The sequence below is a fragment of the Macrobrachium rosenbergii genome, chromosome 28 (assembly GCF_040412425.1).
Source record: "Macrobrachium rosenbergii isolate ZJJX-2024 chromosome 28, ASM4041242v1, whole genome shotgun sequence".
Taxonomy (NCBI): domain Eukaryota; kingdom Metazoa; phylum Arthropoda; class Malacostraca; order Decapoda; family Palaemonidae; genus Macrobrachium; species Macrobrachium rosenbergii.
This window is the reverse complement of record NC_089768.1, coordinates 33,319,019-33,346,996: the sequence shown is the minus strand read 5'-3', so window position 1 is coordinate 33,346,996 and position 27,978 is coordinate 33,319,019. Positions and strand designations below refer to the sequence as shown.

At 37.4% G+C, this 27,978-nt stretch overlaps 1 protein-coding gene across 8 annotated transcripts in view; it reads left to right on the top strand.

The window, feature by feature from the left end:
- Positions 1 to 27,978, top strand: part of LOC136854224 (uncharacterized) — a 316,005-nt gene that overhangs the window by 198,442 nt on the left and 89,585 nt on the right. Inside the window, exon 1 of one of the 8 annotated variants that reach the window (XM_067130569.1) lies at positions 894 to 1,241. The exons of 6 other annotated variants lie outside the window; for them this stretch is intronic. In XM_067130569.1, coding sequence (XP_066986670.1) covers positions 1,217 to 1,241 — 25 coding nt within the window. In that variant the 5' untranslated portion in view covers positions 894 to 1,216. Of the gene's footprint in view, positions 1 to 893; positions 1,242 to 26,222; positions 26,999 to 27,978 lie in introns of those variants that run through there. One more of the 8 variants, XM_067130560.1, reaches the window with a different exon arrangement.

Genomic DNA, 27,978 nt, shown 5'->3' with positions numbered 1-27,978 from the left:
GGTTTTAGGTTCATTTAATATTAAGATTGATATTAATATTAGATATAGAGCGGAAAGGATAAACTAGTTAAAATTTACATTGAAATGTGTATAGAGAAACAATTATTGATATTATATATATATTTGTGTGTGTGTGTGCGTGTGGGAGTACACTGCAGTGCGTGGTAGAATAACTGACCCAACATCCCTCGTTCATTTTCACCTTGTTTTCCATAGACACTTCAAGTCTTTTATAAGTTTTTTGCTACTTTGTTTCGCCTCTTACGAGATTCACCTCGACTCAAATCTTGCTATCAGCCAGTATAATATATATACCCCAAATTATCGATAAGAATCAGTCGCTTTCATTTTTAATAAAATACTTGGTGTTTGAAAGTAATTGCCCGAAAATGGCTGTTCTAAGAAATGCTATCTTTAATTTGGGTACGTGATATTTGTCTGATTAACTTCGCTCCATGAGTGTATGTAGTCAGTATTTTGTTATGCCTTCCTTTTTCACGATGAAGAACGTAAAAGGAGTTGGTAACATTTTGTTCATCAGTATTGAAAATACCTTAGATTAAGAACGAAAACATTCTCTACTATTCCAGCGTTACCATATTTTTGTATTATAAATCCGTATTCGGCTTGGGACGGATTAGGAAGTGGGTGGTGTATCCGTAGGATTTTTTTTGACAATTTTGTCATTTTCCTATTTTAAGCGATTTTCTAAGGCAAGTAATCCAGCATTTTCGTATTGACGTCACGGCAATAACACTTTGCTTCATGAAAATTAATATATCCTCTGCCTTCCTGCATTGGAAAGGCGAAGACGGGTATGCATCTATATTCATGTTTCATATTCCATTGCGTCAGAAGAGAAGTGGACAAGTGACTTGCCTTGGACGAATCTCAGTGTGACCTCGGAAGACCCACCGTCGATTTCGTTAACGAAACTGAAGTGACACCCCTGTTCCTTTATCGTTGCCACCTACTGTTTCTGGTTCTTATGCTCGGCCTATGAGGGTCAGAAGAGACAAAAAATTTTGATGGAGCAGGAGGGAAAGGGAAAGGGAAAGTGGATTTTCTTAGCGGTGGCATACGTCGGCGGCGAGTTGCCCCCTGGTGTTGGGATAAGAAAGTTCCTTCAGTTACGGATTCACAGCCTCACACGCGCAGTTTCGTGCCTGGACGAGTTGGTTTGACCGCACCACGTGGATAGTGTTGGATAGTCGCCATGGGCTGGAAAAAAAGCTTGGGAGGTAAGCTGTTCTCCTCTGCCTTTTAGGTGTTTGAGAAGATAAAGTTAATTTCAGTTTTTGAAAGTCATTTCGTGTGATAGCCTGCGTCCCATTTCGGACGCTTCAGTTTGAAAAAAAAAAAAAAGCGGCACTTCTTGAACGCTCACTTGCAACCCGAAGGAAAAGCGGTTTCTTGGAATGCGTTTTCCGAGAGAAAAAGTGGAATTCGTGTGATTTCTCTTTTCTTTCAAGAGCGAAAGGTTCAGTTTCAAGTAAGTGCAATATAATAAGGAACTGTTACTCTCCTCGCCTGTGTTCGACCTTCTCATAGACTTGCATTGCGAGAGAAATTCCCTTCGGCAAGAGTTAGGACATATCTATTTCCGAAAGTCAGTTTCCCATGAGCCTCACCTCAGCTGATTCAACTGACTTGCTTAACCACCCCTCCACTTGGTATGGCCATCACACCTGCCGCCCACTCCCACCCCACTGCCAAGTCACCCTACCCCCACCGTCCTCTCCAGGCGGCCATCCGCCTCCTCCGGTACTGCTGTTTATCTCGATCTCTCCGTGTTTCCCCCAGGTTTCCCTTCCTTTCCTTTCCTTTTGTGTGTGACTGGTTTCATAAGATTGCAATGCTTGTGTGTTGGACCAATGCCCTGTTTTGGTATAGGAAAGTGATTGGGAATTTCATTCTCGCCAATTTTCAAAGGATTTTCTTTTATTAATTTCCCCTTTCTGGATGAAGTTCGAACTAATTCGACCTTTTCTCTCTCTCTCTCTCTCTCTCTCTCTCTCTCTCTCTCTCTCTCTCTCTCTCTCTCTCTCTCTCTCTGTGTGTGTGTGTGCTTGTTCGAAGAATATGATGGGTGTGGTCGCAGCGGTTAGTAACGAAATTTAAATGTGGGGGTTTAATGGCAGATAAAAACAAACGCTGTTTAAGTTTGGTGCCGTTTAATATTATTATTATAATATTTACGATGCCGCTTTTGAGTAGTGGTTTTGAAAAAAAGAAGAATAAGTGGTGATTCATCCGTAACTTATAAGGACGATTTTACGTCCACTTCTTTCTGCCTCTGTACCTTGTCTGTCGATCACGGACCTCACACCCAATTAGAGCATATAGTGGGAGGCGGTGAAGGAGGCTCCAGGTGTCTTGAGGAGGTGGAATGTTATGAGGTTAATCTACAAATACAACTTCCACCTCCAGTCTCTCTCTCTCTCTCTCTCTCTCTCTCTCTCTCTCTCTCTCTCTCTCTCTCTCTCTCTCTCCGCCCTCAGGCCCCTTCGTGGTTCGTTTGACGTCTGTGGGTGAAGGACAATTTTTCCTGTTGTTGTTTATCTTTGGTTCGGTGGAAGTTGGAATCTGAAGGGTATGCGTGGGCCCAGGTTGAGGTGGGGTGGGCGGGCGGTTTCGTACAGGTAAAGGGTACAGGTGCGCTAGCTTATGACAGGATACCACAGGTTTTTACAATGGTTTTTGAAGTATATTGTAATTAATGACAGAAAAATGGAATTTCTTAATTATAAATTTTTTTTGTACTTCCATTATAATTAAATCTATACTTTTAAAATAGCCAATTCAGTAAGATAACGACTAGATGTATTAAGAGATTATACAGTAAGCGTTCACACCTTCTTGACCTTCGGGTTGTTTTGTTGACTGAGGATTGAGTTTGGTCTTCCTTTATATATATATATATATATATATATATATATATATATATATATATATATATATATATATATATACATACATACAAATTTATGTATAGCTGAATCACGAAAATATGGAACGTGATGAATATATATAAATATATATATATTTGTCATTATTTCAATTTCAAATATTATTTGCAGTAGCCTGAATTCCCTCTTATCTTCGAATCTGTACAATTGAAAGTGTGTTTCCTTATCAAATACATATATATCTAGTAAATGAAGTGACAGGTTTTATATATATTGCATATTTATTATATAGATATGTTGTGTGTGTGTATGTATATATATATATATATATATATATATATATATATATATATATATATATATATATATATATATATATATATATATATATATATATATATGTATAATCAACAAAGGAAGACCAAACTCAATATGTGTGTGAGAGAGAGAGAGAGAGAGAGAGAGAGAGAGAGAGAGAGAGAGAGAGAGAGAGAGAGAGAGAGAACTTACTTCACCATTTAACATTTTTATCGTCGCAGACGAACAGTTATACTTGGATTTAGCCGTTATATTCCCATATTTCAGTGCCTGTTTGAGCAAAGTACACATACAGTACCAGGTTATACTGAACAGTTAACAAAGTCTGTTTAAGCACGTGTTGGTGGTACTTGTTGTAATGGTTCTATGTATTTTTCCAAAATGAATTTTCTATTTTCCACTAAAATATCCCTATTAACATAAAATGCATTTATGTGCTTTCATGGCGCTTGTGATACATTTCTACAAACTTCAAGTGATACGAATTTTTATGAGGAAGAACGATTAAATATTCCTCCCTGACGTGTCTCATGTACCTGCACATACATAAATACATGCAATGCGTATATGACATACAACATACCACGGGGTACGGTCAGAAACTGACATATGGGTCAACTTCGTGATAGAAAATTCGAGTACCGGATACTGAAAAAGACGTTTCACTTATATTTCTGTCGTATGTGAAAGTGGAATTAGGCGTTTATTAAAATATAATAATATTATTCTGTAGTGCGTTGTATTGTATATTTACATTACATTATATTATTTTATTTCTGAATTTGTCTGCTTCACGTTTGGGCCAATATATTTGTATTTGGTTTACGGGCTGCTGAATTAATCTAAATGGTTAGAAATAGTTACAGTAGTTTCTGTTTAGAGCGTCTGCATTCCCAGCTCTCTTCAGTGTAAATGGCTTACGTATGCGAACGTAACTCCAGGTCAATCAACAGTAAAACTCGGACGATCACGCCTCGGCGTAATGCCATTAGACACATTATGTCCAGTGACGGATAGGTGGTGGGTGGGCCGTTCCTGGTCCAGTGAAACGGGTTGAGGTTGGCGTGAGAAACAAGTTGACTCTGCGACCTTATGGTAAGAAACAACTTCCCAAACGGGCGTTGCTTTGACATAGCCCTTTTTGCCCCCTGTCCACCTGCTAAAGCCTTCTTCCTGGTTTAGCGGGAACTCGAAGGTTACGGTATTCTTCATGCGAGTGTACACCGAAAGGGAATGGAAGGTTTATATATGGCTGTCTCTGCCTACTGTACTGGTTCTAACTCGCTTCCGTGATTCTAAATCTTTTCAAAGTTATTTTTTCTGTTTTTATATTTACTTTTTAGGTCGCTTTCACTGTTTTCCTCATTGTACGTTGAAAACGTGTTGAAATAAATCGAAAGCCCTTGGTACTTCTTTCTTTTATTTTTCGTGTGGCCTTAGCTGAATTTATTGTCACTATATATATAAATATATATATATATATATATATATATATATATATATATATATATATATATATATAAGAGAGAGAGAGAGAGAGAGAGAGAGAGAGAGAGAGAGAGAGAGAGAGAGAGATACGTGTAATGACAGTGAATTCAGCTGAGGCCCCAGGAAAAATGAAAGAAAGAGGTACCAATCGCTTTCGTGTTATTTCAGCACGTTTTCAAGGTACACTGGTAAAACCATTATATATATATATATATATATATATATATATATATATATATATATATATATATATATATATATATATATATATAATGTGTGTGCATGTTTATGGTCTCTTAAAGAGAGATTAATACAAAATTCTTAAAACACTCTCTCTCTCTCTCTCTCTCTCTCTCTCGTTGCCTTGAGAACACGTTCGTGAGAGTTATTGCGGAGGTGTAGTCTATCACCTTTGGAATAAAGTTTTTCAAGTTCCGTTTCACTGCTGAAGTGTCACGAACCTTATCGTGTCCTTTGACCACCGGACAAAAAAAAAAAAAGAAAAAAAGAAAAAAAAAAGCCTGTTACTTCGACTGTCTATTATTTATTTTCTTACTGATGGATTTGCTTGAGACTGTACTCAGTGTACATTCTGGAATTTATACAATTGTTATTATAATAACTATTTTTATTATTATTGTTGTTGTTGTTGTCGAATCTACCTACCAAGTCCATATTCCCCTTTCCATTTTAGGACGCCGGGAAATTCGAAACGATCTTAAGTAATCGAATAAAGTCATTCATAAAAAATTATATATAACATATCAGATGTTAATGTTCTAGAAGTAACAATTGCAATGCTTGTATTATAAACAACTGAACATTGTTGAAGTTGAGTGCTTGGCAGCACAATTTTGGCAAGCAAGCATCAAGCATTTTTAACCATGTTATGCAGTTCAGTAATTTTCAGACTTGGTGAGGCTACGTAACACGCTCTAGCTGTTTTTTTCAGCTATTTATAAATGCAGTCATTTATTTTACAGTTTGGTGTTGGTTTCAACCGTAAAGACTTTTTTCAGGAGATAAGAAACTAAAACGGTGAACGGTCTCAGGAAAATAGAGGTGTTTGTTCCCACCTTTCATGTGTGTGTATATATATATATATATATATATATATATATATATATATATATATATATATATATATATATATATATATATATATATATATATATATATATATGTTGTATTATTACAACTGAAAATGCGGGTTTTGAAAAAGAAAAAATTCACAAAATAAAGTTTTCTCAAGGAGCGCAGTTATTCTTTCGAATTATTTTCAAGTTTGGTGAATTATTTTTCCTGTAGCACTTGGCGTAAGGAGACCCTCTATGTCATTTGAAAGAAAATGCGACGCCAGAGCTATAATTTTTCTTAGTTTTCTGTCTTTTTTTTGCACATTTATGCGCCTCACTGTAGATGTTACGATAAGCCTAGCGTTTACTTTATTTGTAATCCTGTCATTCCCGTGCTGATTACTAAAAGATATTAATTCGTTACTGATTTCTCTATGCTTTAATTTTTGGTCCATATTGATTATGCATCGATTAGTAACTAATGAGTTTTCTATTTTGGTTATATTCCAGGATAAGATTATATACTGTTCAGATTTGCGTGTATTGCTGAGGATTTTCTTTTTTCTATTTATCTTCAAATTTGAATAAGATAGAAAATTATTTCTGTTATCATGTTACTTTGTCCTTTTTATTTAAAAATTTGTTTCATGAATGTCCTTAAAGTATTTGTGGATCGCACTTGACGAATATCATCTCTAAAGTTGAAATACAGCCTGGTTCGCACTTGAGGAATATCATCCTATAGAGTAGGAATACAATCTAATTTGCACTTGAGGAACATCATCCTCCAAAGTTGGAATACAAACTGATTTGCACTTGAGGAACATCATCCTCCAAAGGTAGAATAAAAGCTGATATGCGCTTGAGGAACATCATCCTCCAAAGGTAGAATAAAAGCTGATATGAGCTTGAGGAACATCATCCTTCACAGTTGGAATACAAGCTTATATGCGTTCGAGGAACATCATCCTCCAAAGTTGGAATACAAACTGATTTGCACTTGAGGAACATCATCCTCCAAAGTTAGAATACAAGATGAATTGCACTTGAGGAACATCCTCCTCTAAACTAGGAATACAACCTGATTCGCACTTGAGAAATATCATCCTCTAAAGTAAGAATACAACCCGATTTGCACTTCAGGAACATCATCCTCTAGAGGTGGAATGCAACCAAATTTTAAAAATATAACTTTTTCTTCTTATTTATTCCCCCGAGGAGAGGGACTCGCAGGGACCGCCATGAGGGTCACCGAGATCCTCCGTGCGTTAATCAAAGGAATTCCCGTCATTTTTTCTCTCACAGTTTATCGCTCCCGTATTTTCCCAAGATGAGGGTAGCTACTAGCCCCCGTCGTTTGAGCTTCATAATTTGTCTCATTTTGGGTGTTCTTGTGTGTTTGTGTGGAAGATGTATTCTCAAGGAAATTATTTATAACTATTAACTTTTTGTTTGTGAACAATTTTAATGTCACAAGTTTAATGCAAGGAAAGTTGTAGAATCCTCTTTAATTAAATAAAAATGTCCATTAATTTTGGGACTTAAGACTTGCGATTAATTTTTGCATTGCACTGATATGCTAAAGTTTTGGAAAGTACACTCCATAGGCCAGTGTGTTATTTCATTTTCTATATTTCATCTTTCTACAAGTAACTCATTCTTACTTCTGTTCTCGTGATATTTCAGCAGTTTTAGTTTTCTATAAAAGAAAAGTGTTGTGCCGGCTTTTTCTGTCCGTCCGCCCTCAGATCTTGAAAACTACTGAGGCTAGAGGGCTGCAGATTGGTATGTTGATCACTCACCCTTCAATCATCAGACATAGCAAATTCTAGCCCTCTAGCCTTCGTAGTTTTTATTTTATTTAAGGTTAAAGTTGGCCATAATCGTGCATCTGGCAATGATATAGGACAGGCCACCACCGGTCCGTGGTCAAAGATTCATGGGCCGCGGCCCATACAGCATTATACTGAGACCACCGAAAGATAGATCTATTTTCGGTGGCCTTAGATCTATTTTCGGTGGCCTTAGATCTATTTTCGGTGGCCTTGATTATACGCTGTACAGAAAACTCGATTGCGCCAAAGAAACTTTGGCGCATTTTTTACTTGTTTTTTATCAGCTTGACTACAGAAAACATTCAGAATTATTTGTCACTTTAATGTTTGTCATTAGTGGATATCAGTGGTGCACTTTCCTTTCCGTTATTATTATCTTCTATTGTCTGCTTCATTAGATTCAGACCATCTCTCTCTCTCTCTCTCTCTCTCTCTCTCTCTCTCTCTCTCTCTCTCTCTCTCTCTCTCTTCAACGACCCCACCTGGAAAGATAAGACTGATTCTCTAAGTCGCCCCAAGGATATCCTTCATTGTGCCAAGTCGCCCTCAGACGCCCTCACTGAACCCGAACAAGGGGCCCCGAGGGGGTATTTAGCCCGAGGTGCCCCGAAACTCCTAATGGTATCTGGCCATATCAAGGCCCCTGGAGGTCGAGCTGCCGTTTCTTTCGTTCTTCTTCTCTTCGGGTGTTTATTTGTTCTTATCGCTCTTCATCGGCTTCCTGTTACACCTGTTATGCGTAACAAGGAGAGGAGGATTTGGTTAAAACCCCCAGGACGTTCACAACGGGGATTTAGGGGGTGAATACGGCGGGAGGGGGCGTGATTGGTCCTGGGTTCACTCCGGAGTTGTTGTCATGGGGCTTATGTAGATGTTATTCTAACGGGAAGTAGGAGGCAAGCATTCTCTGAAATCCCCGTGGGAAGACCTTAGTTTCTTATTTAGTTTTCACTAAGGTTTCATCTCAAATTGGTAAATGTTTTTCTTGTAGCGGTGGGGAATAAAATTTACAAAATTGGAAATTGCACGTTTGCAGATATATTAGTTATAGACATGAATGAGCAGTATATTATATATATATATATATATATATATATATATATATATATATATATATATATATATATATATATATATATGTGTGTGTGTGTGCGTGTGTGTGTGTGTGTATTGTGTATCTGTTTACAGGCATCGACAGAGGAGGACCCATGGCAAACCCCCATGTGTAGTATGCTCTTATTATATAAAATGCATGTCGATAATACATTTCTGGGTTTTCGAGATACGTGCTGGAAGTCTTACAGAATTTGGATAGCAAACGTAGAACTATAATTTTTTTTAGTAGCAAATGAAAATGAGATTCACCTTACTCTCTTAATAAAAATCTTCCAAAAAAAAAGAGAGAGGAAATAATGATGACAATTTTTAAATTAAAGGTTTTACTTTACTTACTAGGGTAGCTCTTTGGGTTTCTTACGACCAACATCTGGGGAAACCTTCGGGAGGCCAACACGGACTGGTAGCTGGCTGGCCAGGCCTTCTCAGTCAAAGATAAAGGACCATAATTATTTTTGCCTGTAGGTCAGGTTTGAAATCCACTGTCGAAAACAAATGATTTTAAGGCGATGACAGTTCTTTTCTTCTCTGCTTGGTTTAATGTTTGTTGTTGTCAAAGCTTTTTATCAGTTTTTATCATTAATTAACTGATTTTCTTCTGAGTGTATGTAAATATAAAGTAAACATCTTTTATATATATATCAAACTTTTAGACCTACTATGTTGTCTGGATGTAACGAAGCGCCTCTACAATAAAGTGATCAGTATTATAACGAGTTTTTGCATTTATATTAAGACTACCATTTCTACGTTAGCTGTCAACCTTTGCCATTACATATACATACATATCCGTCTTTGTACTGTATGTATGTGTATACTACAAAAACACACGAACACACGTAATATCTTCATGGTAGGCATTGTTTCAGGTCTCAAGAAGGAAGTCATACAGCACTTCACATTTATCTCTTGTTACCGTTGTCGAGACGATCGAGCATTTTTTTTTTCTCGTAGAATAAAAAAATTTAGTACTTTATTGCTAAGGAAAGGAAAAGAAGAAAAACTAAACGATCTTTGGCTGGTATTGAAGTGTGTTGGATGGGTCAAGGGAGTAGGCGGGTAATAGTTACCGCCAGTAATTAGAGGTTTTTGGCAACATCACGAACTGGGCCTCCAGACACGATAATCCGCATACACTCTCTCTCTCTCTCTCTCTCTCTCTCTCTCTCTCTCTCTCTCTCTCTCTCTCTCTCGGTCTGAAGATATTCACCGTATTATTTGTATTCGAATTCGTCTGGTTTGTTCTAAAGGCTGATTTGCAAAGTCCACGGATACGACGTATGATGAAATTGTATATTTACACAATTCATTTTCATTCCTCTACGACCAAAGTAGTATGGCCTGTTTAAAAGTACAATAAATAAAAGTTTTTAAAAATTTGTTTAAAAATATACTTGATGTTTTTTTTTTTTTTATTTATTTAGGAACAACGGTAATATGCTATATGTGGTTTTATACATAGATTATTCCAAAGTTTGAGTCCAAAGAATATTGCCTTGTCAGTATAAGTTTGCAAGAATGATTTTCTTGACATGGCATTTACAGTTACTTTTATACAACGCCGTTCATTTTACACCTGCCATTTATTCAAAACAACAGATAACCAGATCCTAGGTAGCTGTTACTACGGTGAAATGTCTACATATTATCTGTGTCTTCCGGCCTTTTCAATGGCTTGGATATATATTACTGATGGTGACGCTATAGTTCAAGAGCAAAGCTTTACAATAACAGAAATTTCACCGCTGTGAATATAAAACCACGGCTGATTTTGATGCAATATCGACATTATCTCTCTCTCTCTCTCTCTCTCTCTCTCTCTCTCTCTCTCTCTCTCTCTCTCTCTCTCTCTCACACACACACACACACACACACACACACACACACACACACACACGGAAATTGTATGCTATTGATAACGAAGAATGTTTTTATTTCGATTTTTACACGAATGATGTTATCCGAAAAGCAAAATATACCACCTTTCATATGTTGAATTTAAAATCTATGCCATCATCCATGATACTGGCTTATATTATTTTGTTTAAAATACTAACCACTTGATATGGCATTTGCCTATTTAAGCTGTAGACTTTACGGTCAAATAGGTTTACCTCTGAGGTAAACGAAGCCTACTGATGCTTTTTTTTTTTTTCTCGGACATTGGTCAACCGTACTCAAATATTGTCTTTCCGACTGACACGTCCTTGTGGCCACTGAATATGTATCATTGTTTGTGTTCAAAATCTGAATGTCATTCAAGAAAATCATTCGAAAGTTGCTGATATGTTCGTGTGCACTTATGCAGAGTATGATTGCTGAGTGAAATCACAAGCAAGGCCATACGCAGGAATACCTCAATGACTGCTTATTTATTTTTTTTACTTATTTATCTGTTATTTATTTTTCTTTGTTTATTCCGATGTTGCAATGATCTTGCAGGCTACAGTAGTGATTTCTTTTCCGCGGGGGATTAAAGGCCTTCCATGATTGTAAGGCTTTACCTCACCGACTGGTTTTCCAGTTGATCTTGCAAATAAAGAACAAATAAAGAGTTTTTATTGCTTAGATTATCATTACTAACTTCCAGAAGAGAAATTTCCTCACTAATGGCCTGTTTCACGCAAGAAATCTGCATCCTCTTCCTCTGCTCACCATCATTAACTGTTTTTTTAGGTATAATTTTTGTGTATTTTACAGGTATTTAAATTCACCGGAACAAACACAATCATTTATAAAGTTCTGGTGCCCTCGGGGAATGAGGAAATGCCTTTCTTTATATTTGATGCCACTAAGATTTTATGCTCTTCAAATTGCTACATTGTTATGCATCTGTGTCATCTGAATTTCTTTTCTGCCAGGAAAGCTGAATTGTAGTTTTTTTTTCCGTGCTGGAGAATGTAATGAAATTTTGTGTCTGTGATTCATTTCAGGCAAATATATATATATATATATATATATATATATATATATATATATATATATATATATATATATATATATATATATATATATATATATATATATATATATATACAGTATATATATATATATACAGTATATATATATATATATATATATATCTCTGTGTGTGTATCCATTAGTGTGTTCACTGTTTAGAGAGAGAGAGAGAGAGAGAGAGAGAGAGAGAGAGAGAGAGAGAGAGAGAGAGAAGGCTTACTTATGAGTGCGGTCTCGAGAGGTCACGAAATGTTTTATACTAAAGACCTCTGACCTCTGCCCAATCCTCACCTGGGGCCACCCGATCGTTATCTACTTAATTACGGTCGTCACCTTCTGACTCCAGCGTCCCAGCCAGCCCCAGTGACAAGAGCACGCTTATTAATGCGACATCCTCGCAGCTGGGATAAAAATAAGTAGTAATAAGTGGAGAGTGTCATCAGATATCCGAAGGATATCAACTGCGGATTCAAGATGAGATGCAGGATGCGCTTATCCTCTGGGATTTTCCTTTCTAGCTAGATCTCAACGGCTTTTTGTGTGTGAGGTCTTGAATATCCAGTTTTGCAAGAGCTTATACGTTGCTGAGTGGTGACGCAACGTCCCCTTTATTATTTCAATAATGTGTTGGTAATGGACTCTGGATGGTGTTTGCGCGCGCTTGTTTATTCACCGCATCTGTTTATACCGTTGCGGAGTTTTCTTTTATGTAATTTTTTATGAGCCATTTTTTGCCTCATCTCGGCGGTGTATTATTATAGTGTTTCTTATAGCCCCGGGGGCTTTAGTTACCGCGGTTCCTTGCCTTTGAAATTATTAATGCCGTAAGATTTCATTTGCCTCTTTACTTTTTTATATCTGTTTTATTTGTTGGAATTAATTTAGTTAATTCTCAAAATTTAGTAGATCGACTGTTGCATTTGTTTCTAATAAAATCAGTGCTTTATTCTTGTTTACTTTAATACTCCTTTATTTCAGGTTTATTTTCATTCTCCCTTTATTGATTTTCAATGGATGGTGTTATTTCCTCTATGGCTTTTGTTTAATCTATTCATATCTGTTTATATTTTTTTATCTATTTCATTTTTTACCCCCTTAAAAGGCTTCATTTCGGGCCTATAAACAGTCTAAAGTTTGAGTGCACGTGGAAAGTTAAAAAATGATATTTAATCTAGGTTAGCCGTCCACTTCCGTATTCAAAAATTAAAATTTTTTGCGAAATAGAAATTACATAAACAGTAAAAGAACCACTTACTTACACAGATACAGTATTCAAATTTTACCCACTCCTTAATATGCAAAGTATTAGCTCCCGTGTAATAGTCCTTACTTTTGTAAGTCACCTAAATACTAAGGAAAGCTAAATCCTTTTACTTATGATAATGGTATTTGCTAAAATATATATGAATATATTATGTCTGCTCACAAGGACAGCCAGTTTAAGTAGAAAACACTTTCCTGTTAAAAGCTGTGTGGCATGATTAAAAAAAAAAAACAATAAAGTATCTGTCTTTTATGGTCATGGAAAAGGATGACTGTTTTCCCCTAATCTTTCCAGTAATTTAGTGGGTGCCCTTGACATCAGATTATTAGATACTTGCTCAACCAGATACTCGGTCACTGAACTTGTCTGGCTCTCTCTTGACCGAAGTTCAGCAGAAGCTTTGTAATATTTACTAAAGGTAGCTGAATGAACATTATTTATTTTACATTGAATCAGAAACACGTTACATGAGTGTTCTCCCAACAGTATACAGTAACTCGGAAAATCCCATGATGTCGCAGCTGTCATTGGCTTTACGTTGACATAGGATACCCTTACCAAATCATCGCAGATGCTCTGAGGGATATATCCAGTGTCCTGCCAGAAAAATGTACGTCACATAACCACATACTATTTTCACCACATGTTTCCAGGCGTCTTCACAGAGCTTTAGTATTCGCGAATGCTATTTTTGCTCAGTTTTATTCAAGAAAAAATGTGTCTCCCTAGTGTTTACAGTGACTTGCAAGACATCTTGAGGAACACCTTCATTCCATCTCAATCTTCCGCAGAAGTGTCTTATTTCCTGTGATACGAGCAGCTCACGTGAAGTTACGCGGAAATTTGTGCTCTGTCGAAGTCTGAGAGTTGGCGCAGATCCATAGAAAAAAGAACAGGAATTATCATAAGTGTACGTCGAATAAGCTATCATTTTCTGTTATTCTTGTAGTCGTCTTCAGTTCTTACTGACCATATTATGGTTGGTGTCAGTGACCGTTAATCATTCGTTATAAATATTCATCCGTTTTAACCCTGCGTTACTAACAATATTGGTAGTTGTAATACTACAAAAATATCAGTGACAGGCAGTGACAGGAACATTGAAAATAGTAACGGTAGTAGAACTTATTATTATTATTATTATTATTATTATTATTATTATTATTATTATTACTGACCAGTCACAGATAACATGTACGCAACTTAGTTAGGACTGGAGATCCAAGCTGATCGTCTGAGTGATTTAAGAGAAATTCATTCACAAAAGAAGCTGCTGATGTTCTTTGTCTGGAGCCGAGTTTACCCAGTGCCGGAACCCGCTGTCAAGGAAGGTATCCAGGTATTCATGCTCTTTGTGCCTGATCTTACCTTGTCTTTATTTTCCTTTATTGTTTGAATGTGGTATGCATATTCATAAACGATATGGCAGTATTAAGCTGAAGGTAGACCAGATTTTCATTTCGTATCGTAAGAATCTAATTTTATTATGATACTCTACATCTAATGTCGTTTGATGACGGGCCTCAGAGCGTTATGCACTTCCCATCGCTTGTTTTAATTGGTTCTAATTGCGTGATTTGCTGCATCGTTCTTATTGTTAGCGATGCATTTCAAATTCCTGGTCGGGTTCAGTTAACTTAATGGCGCGGCCATGCAGGTAAAAAACCGAGCCGTTGGCCACTTACGCAGACCTGGGAAGGTAAGGCCCCTGTGTTCCAACCGGGTTTTATGGGTATAACCTTGCTCAGGGTTCAGACCAGACGGTTCCCGATTTCCATCTTTTTTATTTCTGTGCATGTCGGCCCAGCGGGGAGGTAGCCATTTTCCACGTAGCCAAACCTGCTCGTTCTCTGATCTCGTTGCTGCCGTTATTGCTATGACTGTCAGGGAGGCAGATGTTGCGGCGCTTGTTGCTTTTGTTGGTGTGCTTGTTGCTGTTCTGACCTAGCCTTTGTTGGTTCTTCCAAGACCTTCTGTTATTGTGGGGGATGGTTTCTCCGTCCTTGGTCTGCAAACGATTCGAAAACGCGTTCGAATATGAAGGTAGATTCTGGTTTTAAAACCTCATAAAATGTGACTGGAAAGTCGGGAAGTCTAGGTCGTAAATGAGATATACTGTGCTTCTTGAAAATATGTGGTGTGTGTCATTGTTAGCGATGGTATATTTTGTGTGAGGCGTTTTTGCTTACTGCGTTTTTCGGTTCGTCATTTTTTTTACTAAGACATCAGAGCATTGGCTAATAGATATTTTTGAGTTGTTATGTTTATAGCAAATGGTAGTACGTTATGGGTTTAGAATAATAATAATAATAATAATAATAATAATAATAATAATAGTTGCATCCTCATTATTATTATGCAGGGTGAACTGAATAAATGATAAAAGCACTCAGTATATGTTAATGTACAACGAAAATTGGAAAACAACTTTCTAAATTTCTCTTTTTCTTATTTTATGGCGAACAACCGTGTACTTAAACCCCATAAAATCGCTAAGGGTAGAATTCTTGTTTCATACCGACCACGTGTATGTTCTAGGCGAAGCCAGCTCTTATGTATGCGGTTTGGATGCGAATATTCTTTGTGTATACAATTAAATACACGTATTTTGCGTGTGACAGTAAACACTCTTAAATTTATGCGTGCAACTTTACATAAACGTATGTCTGTCCTGTGTTATTTTCTCTCGAGGCTTGATTGGTAACTATTCAAGAATCTTCAGCATAAGCGAAGGAGTGTGTGGTGCTTGAAGTTACGACTGTTTTAAAGGTCACGACCAATCTTTGCTTTTCCAGACACGACCAGAGATTTCGTGTGTGAAACCGTTGTTCTGCCAGTTTTTTTTTTTTTTTTATCCATTTTTATCATTCCTAGAGTTTCTTCGCGTGTTGCACTGCCGTCAAAGTAAGTACTTGTACATGTGAATGCTTAATATGTGTGTGTGTGTGTGTGTGTGTAGGATGTATGAGAGATTTCTAAATTTTGTTTGGTAATACTTCTTTGCAATTGGAATTACAAGCATAGTATCTGAGTCATATCCTTGGCAGCAAATGCCATGGACGCAGGATTTTGCTTTTCCTTAGTTTACCGTTGCTGTCGCTGATGTCACAAGGTATATTTGTGGGAGGATACCATGTTATACATAGAAGGTTCTTCACGAAACAGTAGCTGCATGTAGTGATAGCAATTGCTTAATTTCCAGACCAAAGCCCCCCATTATTAGAGGCTTTCTTTTTGAGGGCAGTTGTAAAGGAAGCGTCACGTCCTTCTTCCATTTACTTAGCTGAATAACTCCAAGACTTTATTGGATGTGGGAGGATCACGATTTACTTAATTGTTCACTCTTTATCTGTCTGTTTCTCATCATATATATATATATATATATATATATATATATATATATATATATATATATATATACATACATACAGTATACATATATATATATATATATGTGTGTGTGTGTGTGTTATGTGTGTGTGACTTGTTTATGCATGTATGACTTGGCCTTATAATGCCATCAGATGGCTGTTGTCAGCATTGCCAAAGACTGCTTCTTGGTTTGCCTCATTGTTGATGATACTTTGTGCGTCCCTCATTACACCGTGCGTGCAGTGCGGCTCGGTAAGGCTTCAACCTGAAAAAAAGCACACTATACCGTGTCATTAGATTCTAAAAGAGGTTAATCGCTATTGATCGTTATTTTCCAATTAACTCTGATAAAAAAAGAGATGGCTCATTAGCCCGAAAATAATCGAGAGTAACATTTCAGCTTCTTTTTAATAATAACTGATGTACCTACCTTTTTGTTATAATTACTAATCATTTTTTACTCGGTTCAGGCGCTCGCCGGCATCGAAAAGAGTGCGCAAACCGTGAAGGCTGCTTTTGCGTTGCTCCCTAACAGGAGAATGCCTCAAACTGAATTATTGCTAATTGGTTTTCTAGCCTCGTTCGGCGATATGGGGACGGGGTCGTCCTCTATTGCTACATAAGAGCCGGCATAAGACACCAAGTAGTTCATGCGGTAACATACCTTCATGTGCCATGTGGTCAACGAGAGTTTTTGAGTTTAGGAAGTATGAGTAGGTCTTGTGCATTCTCTCATCCCAGCCACAATTACATTCGTGGTACCGCTGCGTCATAAGTATTTATGTGGTTACGCCTTTGATTCTGTAACGAGAAGAGAAATTTTTATGTAATTAAGAACGCTTTAGCGTAAAATTGAATTATTTTAGGTTCCTTCGTTTAGACATATTTATGGTTATATATTATACATATATATACATATATAAAATACCTTTCTTGATGATTCATTGGCCAAAGTCAGTATATATATATATATATATATATATATATATATATATATATATATATATATATATATATATATATATATATATATATAATACCTCTCTTGATGACTCATAGGCCAAAAGTCACTGAACATCGTTGTTTATAAACCAGAAAGTGGTTTGAATCCTTACTGGTGACGAAGCACTTGGTTGCAACTTATTCCCAAGTTACAGTGAATTGGACATTATACCATATGTGTGCCTGTGTAGTTGTGAATATAAAAATATCAGTGTAAGTTAAAAAAAAAATATATACATATATATACATAATATTTTATATATGTATATGTATATGTATATATATATATGTATATATATATATATATATATATATATATATATATATATATATATATATATATATATATATATATACATACTGTATTTATATATTGTATTGCATTCATAGACTGAAGTGTTACAATATTACTAATTTTACCTATCTGTTATCATATTTCGTTATTATTCTCCCTTAAAGTAACCGTCATTGCTGAAATGGTTTAAATATTATTCTTATTGGCATCATTACCATCAGCTTGTAGTTTCTAACCATTTGACGTCCTTGCAGGTATGTCGGAGGTTCTGTTAACGGAGGCTAATGATCCACTGTAAGTATTTTGACTTAGAATACATTCGTTCACGTAAAAAGTCAACTTTGGCGTTTGCAATATTTATGTATTCGTTTCGAAAAAACGAGTATATAATTACCTACTGAAGCTCTTGAACTCTCTCAAATCCTTTATGGTCCATGCTCAAACTGACGTTTCACTTGTTGCATCCTTGTTCCCCTGTTTATGAAATTCATATAGGAAAGTGACCTATCTTGTGACAGAGTGTCTTTTATAGACAATTTGTTTCATTCTCATCAATTCTAAAATAACCTCATTCCTTCTGAATTGATAATAGGTATGGAATACGAGAGGGGAAATACATTTAACTGTGTAAAATGTGCAAAAATGATTGGTTATATAACATCAGGCAAGTGTGGTGGAAAATGATACAATGACAGGAGCTAGTTAAGTGTTGTGGGTACCTTGTATACGCATGTAATAACTGAGTTCACTCTGCCCTTTTGGAAGCAGTATTTTTATTAAGATGCTGGGAGCCTTTACGAGAGAGAGAGAGAGAGAGAGAGAGAGAGAGAGAGAGAGAGAGAGAGAGAGAGAGAGAGAGAGAGAGAGAGAGGCACAAGATAAAGGCAGAGAATCATAGCATTATAATAACGGAGTTTGATGAGTCACAGAAAGCTTAGGTTCAACTGGAAAAATTAGATTACCATTTTCAGTATAAAATTCTTCCATTTTCTGTTTATTTGATTTCTTTTCCTTGTGAAAATAACACAACTTAGTTATGCATCTCCAGTCTCACTAAACGTTGCATGGTAAATATGTATAGAACGGGGGCTAAACATTACAGGTGGTGAACTCAAACATCACCTCCATGATATTTATTTAGATGATTCTTTAATGTATTGCCTTCATCATTACTATTAACACTGCTACTGCGTGTTCAGCAAGTCTTCAAAAAGCTGCTAACCAATGAGGGGGTAAGATACAGTAGTTGGTGCCTGCACTGATGAAATATCTGAAATTCATGATTACAGTACAAGTCGAATACACTGTATCTCATCGTAACCAAGGTCCAAAGATCCTAACAAGCCAACTGATTTTCGTCAGAATAAGAGACAACTTCCCCTTCTTCCTAAGGCAGCCGTCCATCGATTTACTGCACAGGCTTGGCATCCGTACTCTCTCTCTCTCTCTCTCTCTCTCTCTCTCTCTCTCTCTCTCTCTCTCTCTCTCTCTCCTAAGGCCCCTATGAGATATGTCTCAGACCGGGAGGGCGTCTGGTTTATGGTTTGTGTAGAAACACCTGTCATGCATGTTGGCAGGTGTGTTTACTCTTTTGTTTTATTATTTGCTAACCTCATAAACAATTATTGCTTCAATTTTGCGCTGTTTGCGAAATAGGTAAATAGAATTGTAATTGGCCTTTGTTTAGTAATTCGCCAAGGTTGACGACTCCCTGAAAGTGATTTCAAGATCTGAGAGGATTACTTTGCACGACATGCTTGTTATCCTTTGAGGATGATTTAATTAAGGTTCATCATCTGCAATTAGTCCCCGCATTTACTTCGTTAGCCGTCGTTGACAAAGAAGATTAACGTCTTAATCGTGTGGTAATGTTTCAGTTGAGATGCTGCCTTTTGTCTTCCGGAGATAATCGTTCTGTCATTTGTGTTCTTGAAACTCGCATTGTGAGTTTACGTATCTGTGTATGCACTTAAGTACAGCCACATGTGTGACGCTGTGAACACATGTATTATATACAGGTATATATATATGTGTGTGTGAGTAAATGTATATACAGTATATATACATACATATGTGTGTGTGCATGTATGTGTACTCTGTATTGTTATAAGTGTACTTACAGAAAAAATAATGATGGCCCTACCTGTTACTGTCGATGTATTCATGCTAATGTAATCTCACATCTATGCAAATATAGGATATATGTTTACAAACGGTGGGTGATTGACTTGACAGCCTAATGGGAACATGCAGTCCCGATATGGAAAAAAATAAATAGAAAAGGAAAGAAACGGAGTGTATGTTTGCATACGAATATGGAGAGACATGTGTACGAAATGGTGCAATCTATGACTTCTTGCAGCTTTCTGAGTGCCAACGTAATTGGCATCTAGCTGGCATAGTGGGAAAAAAATTAATGGAAACTTCTATAAAAATAAATATTTTTACCTTTAAAACTTTTAATGGATACGTGAATCTTCTTTTATATAAAATTATGAGTAAAAAAAACTGACATTGACTTTATTCGTAAATAACTTGATTTTTAAATCCTAGTTTTATATATCTTCTCTTCCTCGCGTTTGTCAGTCTTTCCTACTGCAAAGAGATATTTTTTGTTTGTTCATGTTTTCATGTTGAAACTATTCTGACGAATGAATTGCACAAATATTTTCATGAATTTGTGCACAGGTCCGCCACAGGCCAGTGATCAGTTCAGATGATATTGCTGAGTGTATTTTCAACGTGGCTTAGATCCAGTACAAGTTTGAAGTAAATTCAGACGGGTATCCTTGTACCGTTTCTGGTAAAGTCTCTTAAAATGCAGCTGTGGTCCATAAGTGTATCCTAGCACGGGTTTTGTGGGAACTATTTTTAGAAGGCCTGAGGTAAGCCAGAGATTCTCTGCGCTTGATTTCATCATTAATCCTAATTCGGACCATATGGTAAAAAAACGGCCCAGCTGTGCACAGTTATTTCGGTGTCTGTCTTCATCTGTACTTTCATGTGCAGCAGACTTTCACCCCTTCAACACTTAAAAAGCAAAGGTGACTATGATAAAGGTCCACTTGTTAAAGTTAGATCAACAAGATGCAACAGTTCTAGTGGGTGCCGAAGATGGCGAAGTCTGTCTCTTTTTATATTCCTATAATTGGAAACAGTTTCTATTCTTAGGAAACAGGACTTCGCTTGGTAACATTGGAGGTCGCCATTATGAGACAGTGAGGACACGAAGATGGATGCTGTAGTTGTTTTTGAGTCAATGATTTGAACCTGGTTCAGCTTGTTCTCTTTCCCAATTGGGCAATGCTTCCTGATACATCCCTTGGCTCTGAAAGCAAGTGACATCATGCAGAGAAGCGTCACGTCTCTTATGCATCGTCAGAAAGACATCCGTAAGTTTAATGGTGGTATATGAGGTTATCACTTATTCGTCCGTACAGAAATTGGCTATTCTCAGGGGTAAGCCCATGTTTCTTATCCTAACGGCTTGCATGTATGAACCCGTGACCAAGGACTCCTGAAAGACGAAGAACATTCAAGGTGGACCGGGCGAACGATAGCCCTGATATAAAGATACGGATGCAGGTGGCAGACGTGCGGGACTTCTTGGCAGGTATTAATGGTCACACTCTGGGCTTCAGGTAACGAGGAGGATTGTCTGCCTTATCGGAGCCTCCAGAACAAACTTACTTTCCTTGTACCTGTGGTGCAGGTATAATGGACTTTTGCATACTGATGTGCTTGTGCTACAATGTGCTACACCTTAATGTGATTGACTTTAAAATGTACATGTATGTAACAACACGGTGCATACTGAAAATCAGGTAGCCTAATTACTAATGGATTGCCAGGTGGGTGCCTGCTGCCCATTTTTCTTCTCGGAAAGAAGCACTGTTATTATTATTGTTGTTGTAGTTGTTAGTAGAGGCAGGTGTTGTGCATCAGGTTTCATTACATGTAACGCCACAAAGCCCTAACAACTGTTTCGTTGACAGGAAAGGTATGAAAGGCTTCGTAATGACGTCATGAATATGATAATGACTATTTCCCAGAGTCGAATAAGTAACAGCAGAATACCCTCATGCATAATAATTATTATCGCTTGTGCTGCCATCGGTAATGTATACAAGGTGTGTTAATGCTAGTTATGTGGGCGTCACCAGTGGGAGATGAACGTGTAGCGGGAGAGATAGTGTGATTGTATTTTTGTGTATATCTTAGTTGAAAGTAATAAGAGGGGTTTGTATTTGAACTCAACATTATGAGGGAGAGAATGATTGAATTGAACATAAAATGGAGAAAGATTGTGCATGCAGCTCTCTGAACTGAACTTTGGAGTTTTGAGTTTAACCTTATGAGAGAGAGAGAGAGAGAGAGAGAGAGAGAGAGAGAGAGAGAGAGAGAGAGAGAGAGAGAGAGAGAGAGAGTGGGGGGACTCTTTAAGCTAAACAATAGGTGAGGGAAGCAGCATATGTCTAAGAATTGAACTTGAGATAACTATAGAGAGAGAGAGAGAGAGAGAGAGAGAGAGAGAGAGAGAGAGAGAGCATCTCTTGGCGTTGCTACCTGAGACATGTGGGACTCCCATTACCTGTGCTATCAATACCCGATATCTTCTCCCGTCTCCCGCCGACGATGGCATTGCCAGTCTTCGAGGTGGCGGAGGGCCGCTTTTAAATCAGAACTTTCTGCCAAGAAAGTATTAAAGGGAAAGTGTTATGACGAGTGCCAGAAAATTAAGAGACGTAACAATAATAATAATGGTTATGGCTCCTGTACAAGCTGCTCAGTTTTTTCCCCATTACAGACGGTCATTGTAAATTTACTGCTCATTTTGCTCATTGTCATTCTCTCTCTCTCTCTCTCTCTCTCTCTCTCTCTCTCTCTCTCTCTCTCTCTCTCTCTCTCTCTCTCTCTCTCTCTCTCTCTGTTTGGGAAACGTAATTTTCTTGGTATCCTTCTGTACCTTCAGTAGGAAATACTTCTTCCTTATTTTCCAAATTAAAAAAACATTACATTTGCATTTAATCTTGAGTGGATTCTTTAAAAGTTTGTGGCCTAAATATCTGACGTAATTTGGATTAAATATATTTCCACCGAAATATGTATGAAGAGAGGAAACACTCGCACCAGACATTCACGAAAATATACCAAGGTGATTTGTCTAAGCTAAACAAAACAATTTTACAATACGTATTATGTTGTAGCGTTATGTCATGCTGGAGTCCTCGTGATTGTTTTCATGTGCTGAGGAACAAGATCACGTCTGAACGGAGTTCGTGAACACTCGGGATTAGGTGGCTGTAAGGGATGAATGGGAGGGTACCGATGCAGTAAGCTACTGCTTCCGAAAGGTGGACCGTGCCATGGAATGCCTCTGCCGGGTTACAGTATTTGCCAGTGTTACGAAGGAAAACGATCAGGCTTTCTAAGGAGTACGCCTACCATGGTTGTCTTTATAAGCGCTTTTGTAGGTTTAGCAGTCTTCTAGTGAATGGCTTTTTTTTGGATTTTTACATGAATGTAGCTCTATATTAAATAATATAATAATAATGATAATAATAATAATAATATCTATCAGTAATATCACTGGTTAAAATATCTGGCATCATTTGAAAGCTTGATATTACAGTGGTAAAAAATAAAACTTTACAGAGGATTATATATATAAAAAGACAGTGAGATAAACATCTAATGGAAGTTGTCTTACGACAGGTGACTCAGAAGTTTGGCCTGCAGAAAATACTACATTCACGTCTGAGGTGTGCTGTATATAATTAAGACACGAATACATTGATATTGTATTTTTCCTTAATAAGTGGCAGAATAATACATGGGACGACAATGGGATCCTGCTTCGCGGAATGCTAATGTTGTTTTCCAGATTGTCTGCTGCTAATCCCCCACCCCCCACTCTCTCTCTCTCTCTCTCTCTCTCTCTCTCTCTCTCTCTCTCTCTCTCTCTCTCTCTCTCACACACACACAAAGAAACCATACTATTTCTAGTAAACTTCCACATATTTAGACGCATGGTATACACACGGATTTTTATGAGGATATTATTAACAACATAAATTCTCAATTTGCCTCAACCCTATAATACCGCCTGTAAGCGTATCTTCTTTTATGCGTTGATTGCTTTCGCTTTCCCCCGAGGGTTCTCTCTTAAAGTTTTTATTTTCAATGAAAGGCCTCATATTCTTCATTTCCATAGGTTATTTTAGGGATGCTGTTAAAAATAAATGCGGTAATATCTTTGAAAACTGTACAATGAAACATTGTTTTTCGATATGAAATGTTTTTATTCCTGAATGATAATTGTCAAGGAAAGTAAGGAAGTGGATGTAATCATTATTTGATATTTTTACAATCATCCTTGAGAGAGAGAGAGAGAGAGAGAGAGAGAGAGAGAGAGAGAGAGAGAGAGAGAGAGAGAATAACTGCACGTGTTGTCTGCGTAATTATTCAAAATTAGGGGTAATCTGTATAGCTGTTGCCTCCTTTTATTGCCATCATAGGTGCCTTATTGTTATGGTGATATGACTGGGACGTCTGTGAATAACACACAGAGAGAGAGAGAGAGAGAGAGAGAGAGAGAGAGAGAGAGAGAGAGAGAGAGAGATGGGTCCCACCCCATATTTGGGCCCATTTGTTAGCATAAAAGGATAAAAGTAGGGCACCAGACTGTGGGGATGGGGAGATGTGGATGAACCGTATGGATTCATATGGATGGGTAGTATACCTGCTGGTTCTTAAGTCGTCCCCCCCCCCCCTTGCCTTTTGATGAACACCTGCTGGCCCATCTTTTGTTATTGTTGCTAACACTTAGAGAGTTTTTTCTTTATCTTTTAGTCTCTTATATTGGAAATTACCTTGAAAATTAGTAAAATATTTCGTATAGTACAATGTAAACTTTTTTTTAAGCCTGTCACTCGGTTTCTTTCCACGTATCCAAATCTGTATTTTAGTTGTCTTTATGTAATTATCAAGGTCGCTTTATATAATTACTAGGTACATAAGCAAGTACAAGTAGTTGTACTGAATTTTAATATAAATAAAAAAAATCAATTTGAGATGAATAAAACAGAAAAACGGAATATTAATATTTGACCTTTTTCTCCAAAAATCAAAGTATTATCTTTACCTGATAATAAATGAATCTCACACTCTCTCTCCCCATATACTCTCTCGCTAACAATCATCGTGTGCATCACATAACAACCAACTTTCACTTCATAATTCGCTCTTTGAATCGTTGGGTGATTGTATTGACCCGTGACCTCTGCCTTTTCTTGCTGCGATCGCATCCCAGTTACTTTAATCCTGCCATTGAATTTTAATCCACTGGACAGCAGAATTAAGATTTCAATTCGGATAAATTCGTCCTGGTGTCTGGTTACCTGAAGTGGATTATATACTTAGTGTGCCAGGGGGTACCTGCTGAGAACTGCTAGTTTTGCATCGTGCATATTAATAGGTGTTTTTGATGATGGTTTAACCATATCAAACGCAGATTTTATCTCCCATGGAAGAGAAAGGGACGTGGATGGATTTGTTGTAGTTTTCGTCAGAAGAATTTAAACGACGTTCTTTTTTAAATGTCTTCATTATTTTTGTTAACACTAATTTTCAAGTATGTCGTCTTTGAATGTTACGTAAATTTATACTGCCATTATTATTGTTTTGAAATAGACGAAATATAATTGAAGATTCAGAGGCAAAAGATGTATTTTAAAACTGTTTGGCAGGGAATTTTGAAAGGGAATTAATTACCTGTCTGTATGTGGTTTCGGGTTTTATTATTAAAATGCTGTTATTAGTTACGAATTGATGTTGTTGAAGGAAGCTCAGTGTATTTTTTTATTATTTTTATTTATCATAACATTGTGTGCCAATATCAGGTGATTATATTATTAAAAATACTTTTCTTCAATGGTGGGTTTCAAGATTTGTTACATTGAGCCTATTCTTATATACAAAAATGTATGTATGTAGCTGGTAAATATTAAAATTTTTCTAATATTTACGTAATATACAAACAAAACTCTACGCACAGCTTGATATGAGGGCATGTCTTAAATCCTGGGTATTGTAAATAAACCACTACGTACGCGGCTCCGTCTGTACCTCCTGCACGGTGTCAAATATACCCGCTCTCCTACAGTGGAACTCGCCCCGTAGAAAGTAGGCACTCGTTCTATCCAAATAAAGGTTCCCTTTTGTATGCGTTGTGGAGGATTTCATAGTGTTCGTTCACATTAAAGGAAAGAAGTTCATTGTTTTCATTATGAAAAGAGGACACTATCGACGTAATTTCGTAGTTTGTAATTTTTTGAATAACTCATGAAATTTGATCTTGTGTTTTCAAGACATGTGGCATTCTGTCAGTATGTTCTGACGAAGTTTATCCTTATCTGTTCATCAGTCCTTCAGAAAAGATTATCATTTAACTACAAACGAGAAGCTTTCATCATCTACCTTTTGGTACGATTTGCGGGCCCTCCGTTCTGCGCGGCGTGTCACGTGGCATTTAAACCCCGGGCTAATAATGAGTCGTTTTGACAGTGCCAGTGCCAGAATCCATTCATTCTGAAGACGCCGCCGGCCACGCCCGCATCTGCGGAAGAGATGCGACCCTGGGCACATTCACTTGAGTTTAAAAACACTTTTTGATGGAGCTTCCAAGGTCTCTTAAAGTGGTTCCAAAGTTCATATGGTTTACTGTCAAACTTTGAGTGATTTATGGGTTTCTCTGATGACTGAGATGTTAATGTGATGTTATATTTGTGCTCTCTCGTGATTTGTATGAGTAACGTTTTATAGCTTTCAGAAAAAGAGATGCGTGAATGGAGGCAGCTTAATTTTGTGTTGTAAATATGAGAGAGAAAAGGGATGTTTCTCTTTAGTGTACGTACTAGGAGTTTACTAAATTGATAACTTAAAGAGTTCAGGATCATCTTTCTGCTATATATACAAGAGAACAGTGACGTATTAACTACCGAACACTTATACTGTGGACACTAAGAAATAAACGAAAAATTAGTCAGCTCAGCCGACCGACGATCTTCCTGCACCTCTCAACTTGAGGATGAGAGTAAAGAAGCAAGTGACTTGGGACCTCCCGCAGGAGCAAAGCGACGAGGAGAACGAACGTCAGGACATCGAGGCCCTTTTCGGATCCGGCCATGTTGCAGCAACAATGGCCCGTGATGATCCGGTGCTGCTCTATCTCAAGCAGCGCTACGGTTCTCGCCGCAGGGAGGAGGAGGAAGAAGGTCTTGTCGACAGTGCTGATGAACTAGACATGGAGACCTTCTACCTAGAGACTTGTCAACCCGCCTGTTATCCAAGCATATTTACAGGTGAGCTCAGGAGGCCAGGGACCTCGCTTTTTACCTCAGTCGCTTCGTCTCGCCTATTTTTAAGCCCCGCGATGGATTTTTTCTCGCTTTAGAATCATGTATTAATTGATATTTAAAGGGCGTCATCCAACCTTCTTGGAAGTTTTTGTCTTTTAGCTCACTTCCAGATAAAAGACTGTTTCATAAGCCAAAGAGAGAAACAGTATTTCAAATAAAGTTCAGGTAGCTTCAGTGCCACATTTTTCCTTTTAGCTCTCATGAAAATTTTTTTTATATATTTAATCATTTTTGTTTTTGTTTACCTCGGTGCTTACGGTACTACAAGTTGTAACATCTGCCGAAAAGATATTTGAAGGACCAACGGGACTCCACCTCCTTGAAAACGAGGGTCCACAAAGGAATTGTTTAGCATAGTTGCGGTCCCAAGGAATCCCTGTGATTGACAGTTAGTGGTAATCTTGGCTTCCTCTTGTCAGTCATTTACAAATCTATATATATATATTCTGAGAAGTGAGGTCTTCGACAAGGTACATACAGGTGTTATATTTCAGACCAGCACAGTAGTTAGAAGCATATACTTTGGGCAGGTTCAGTGCCGCATCAAGTGAGGAACATGGTCTAAGAAAGAAGGAACGTCTGTTTATTCTTCTGCAAGCCTTGACTGGTTATTGAAATTTATTAGGGAAAGTGATGAGTTTGCATTATCCAGAAAGGAAATATATTTTCCGGGAGAGAGACAGGAGAGGAATAATAAAATGTGGAGAGGGTAAATCAACCGTCACGGAGAAAAGATCTTGGAAGCGGCATGTTCCGTTACTCCCTTGGAAGGCCTCCCTTGAAGGCTCTTCCTTTCTCTCCTTTAACAAAGTTTTCCTCTCCCTTTTCAACGTAATTAGCAGCACCGTGTATCATTAACTCGTTAGGAAAAACAAAAGATAATTGAAGATAATGGAGGTCCGAGCATCACCTTGCGGAATGCC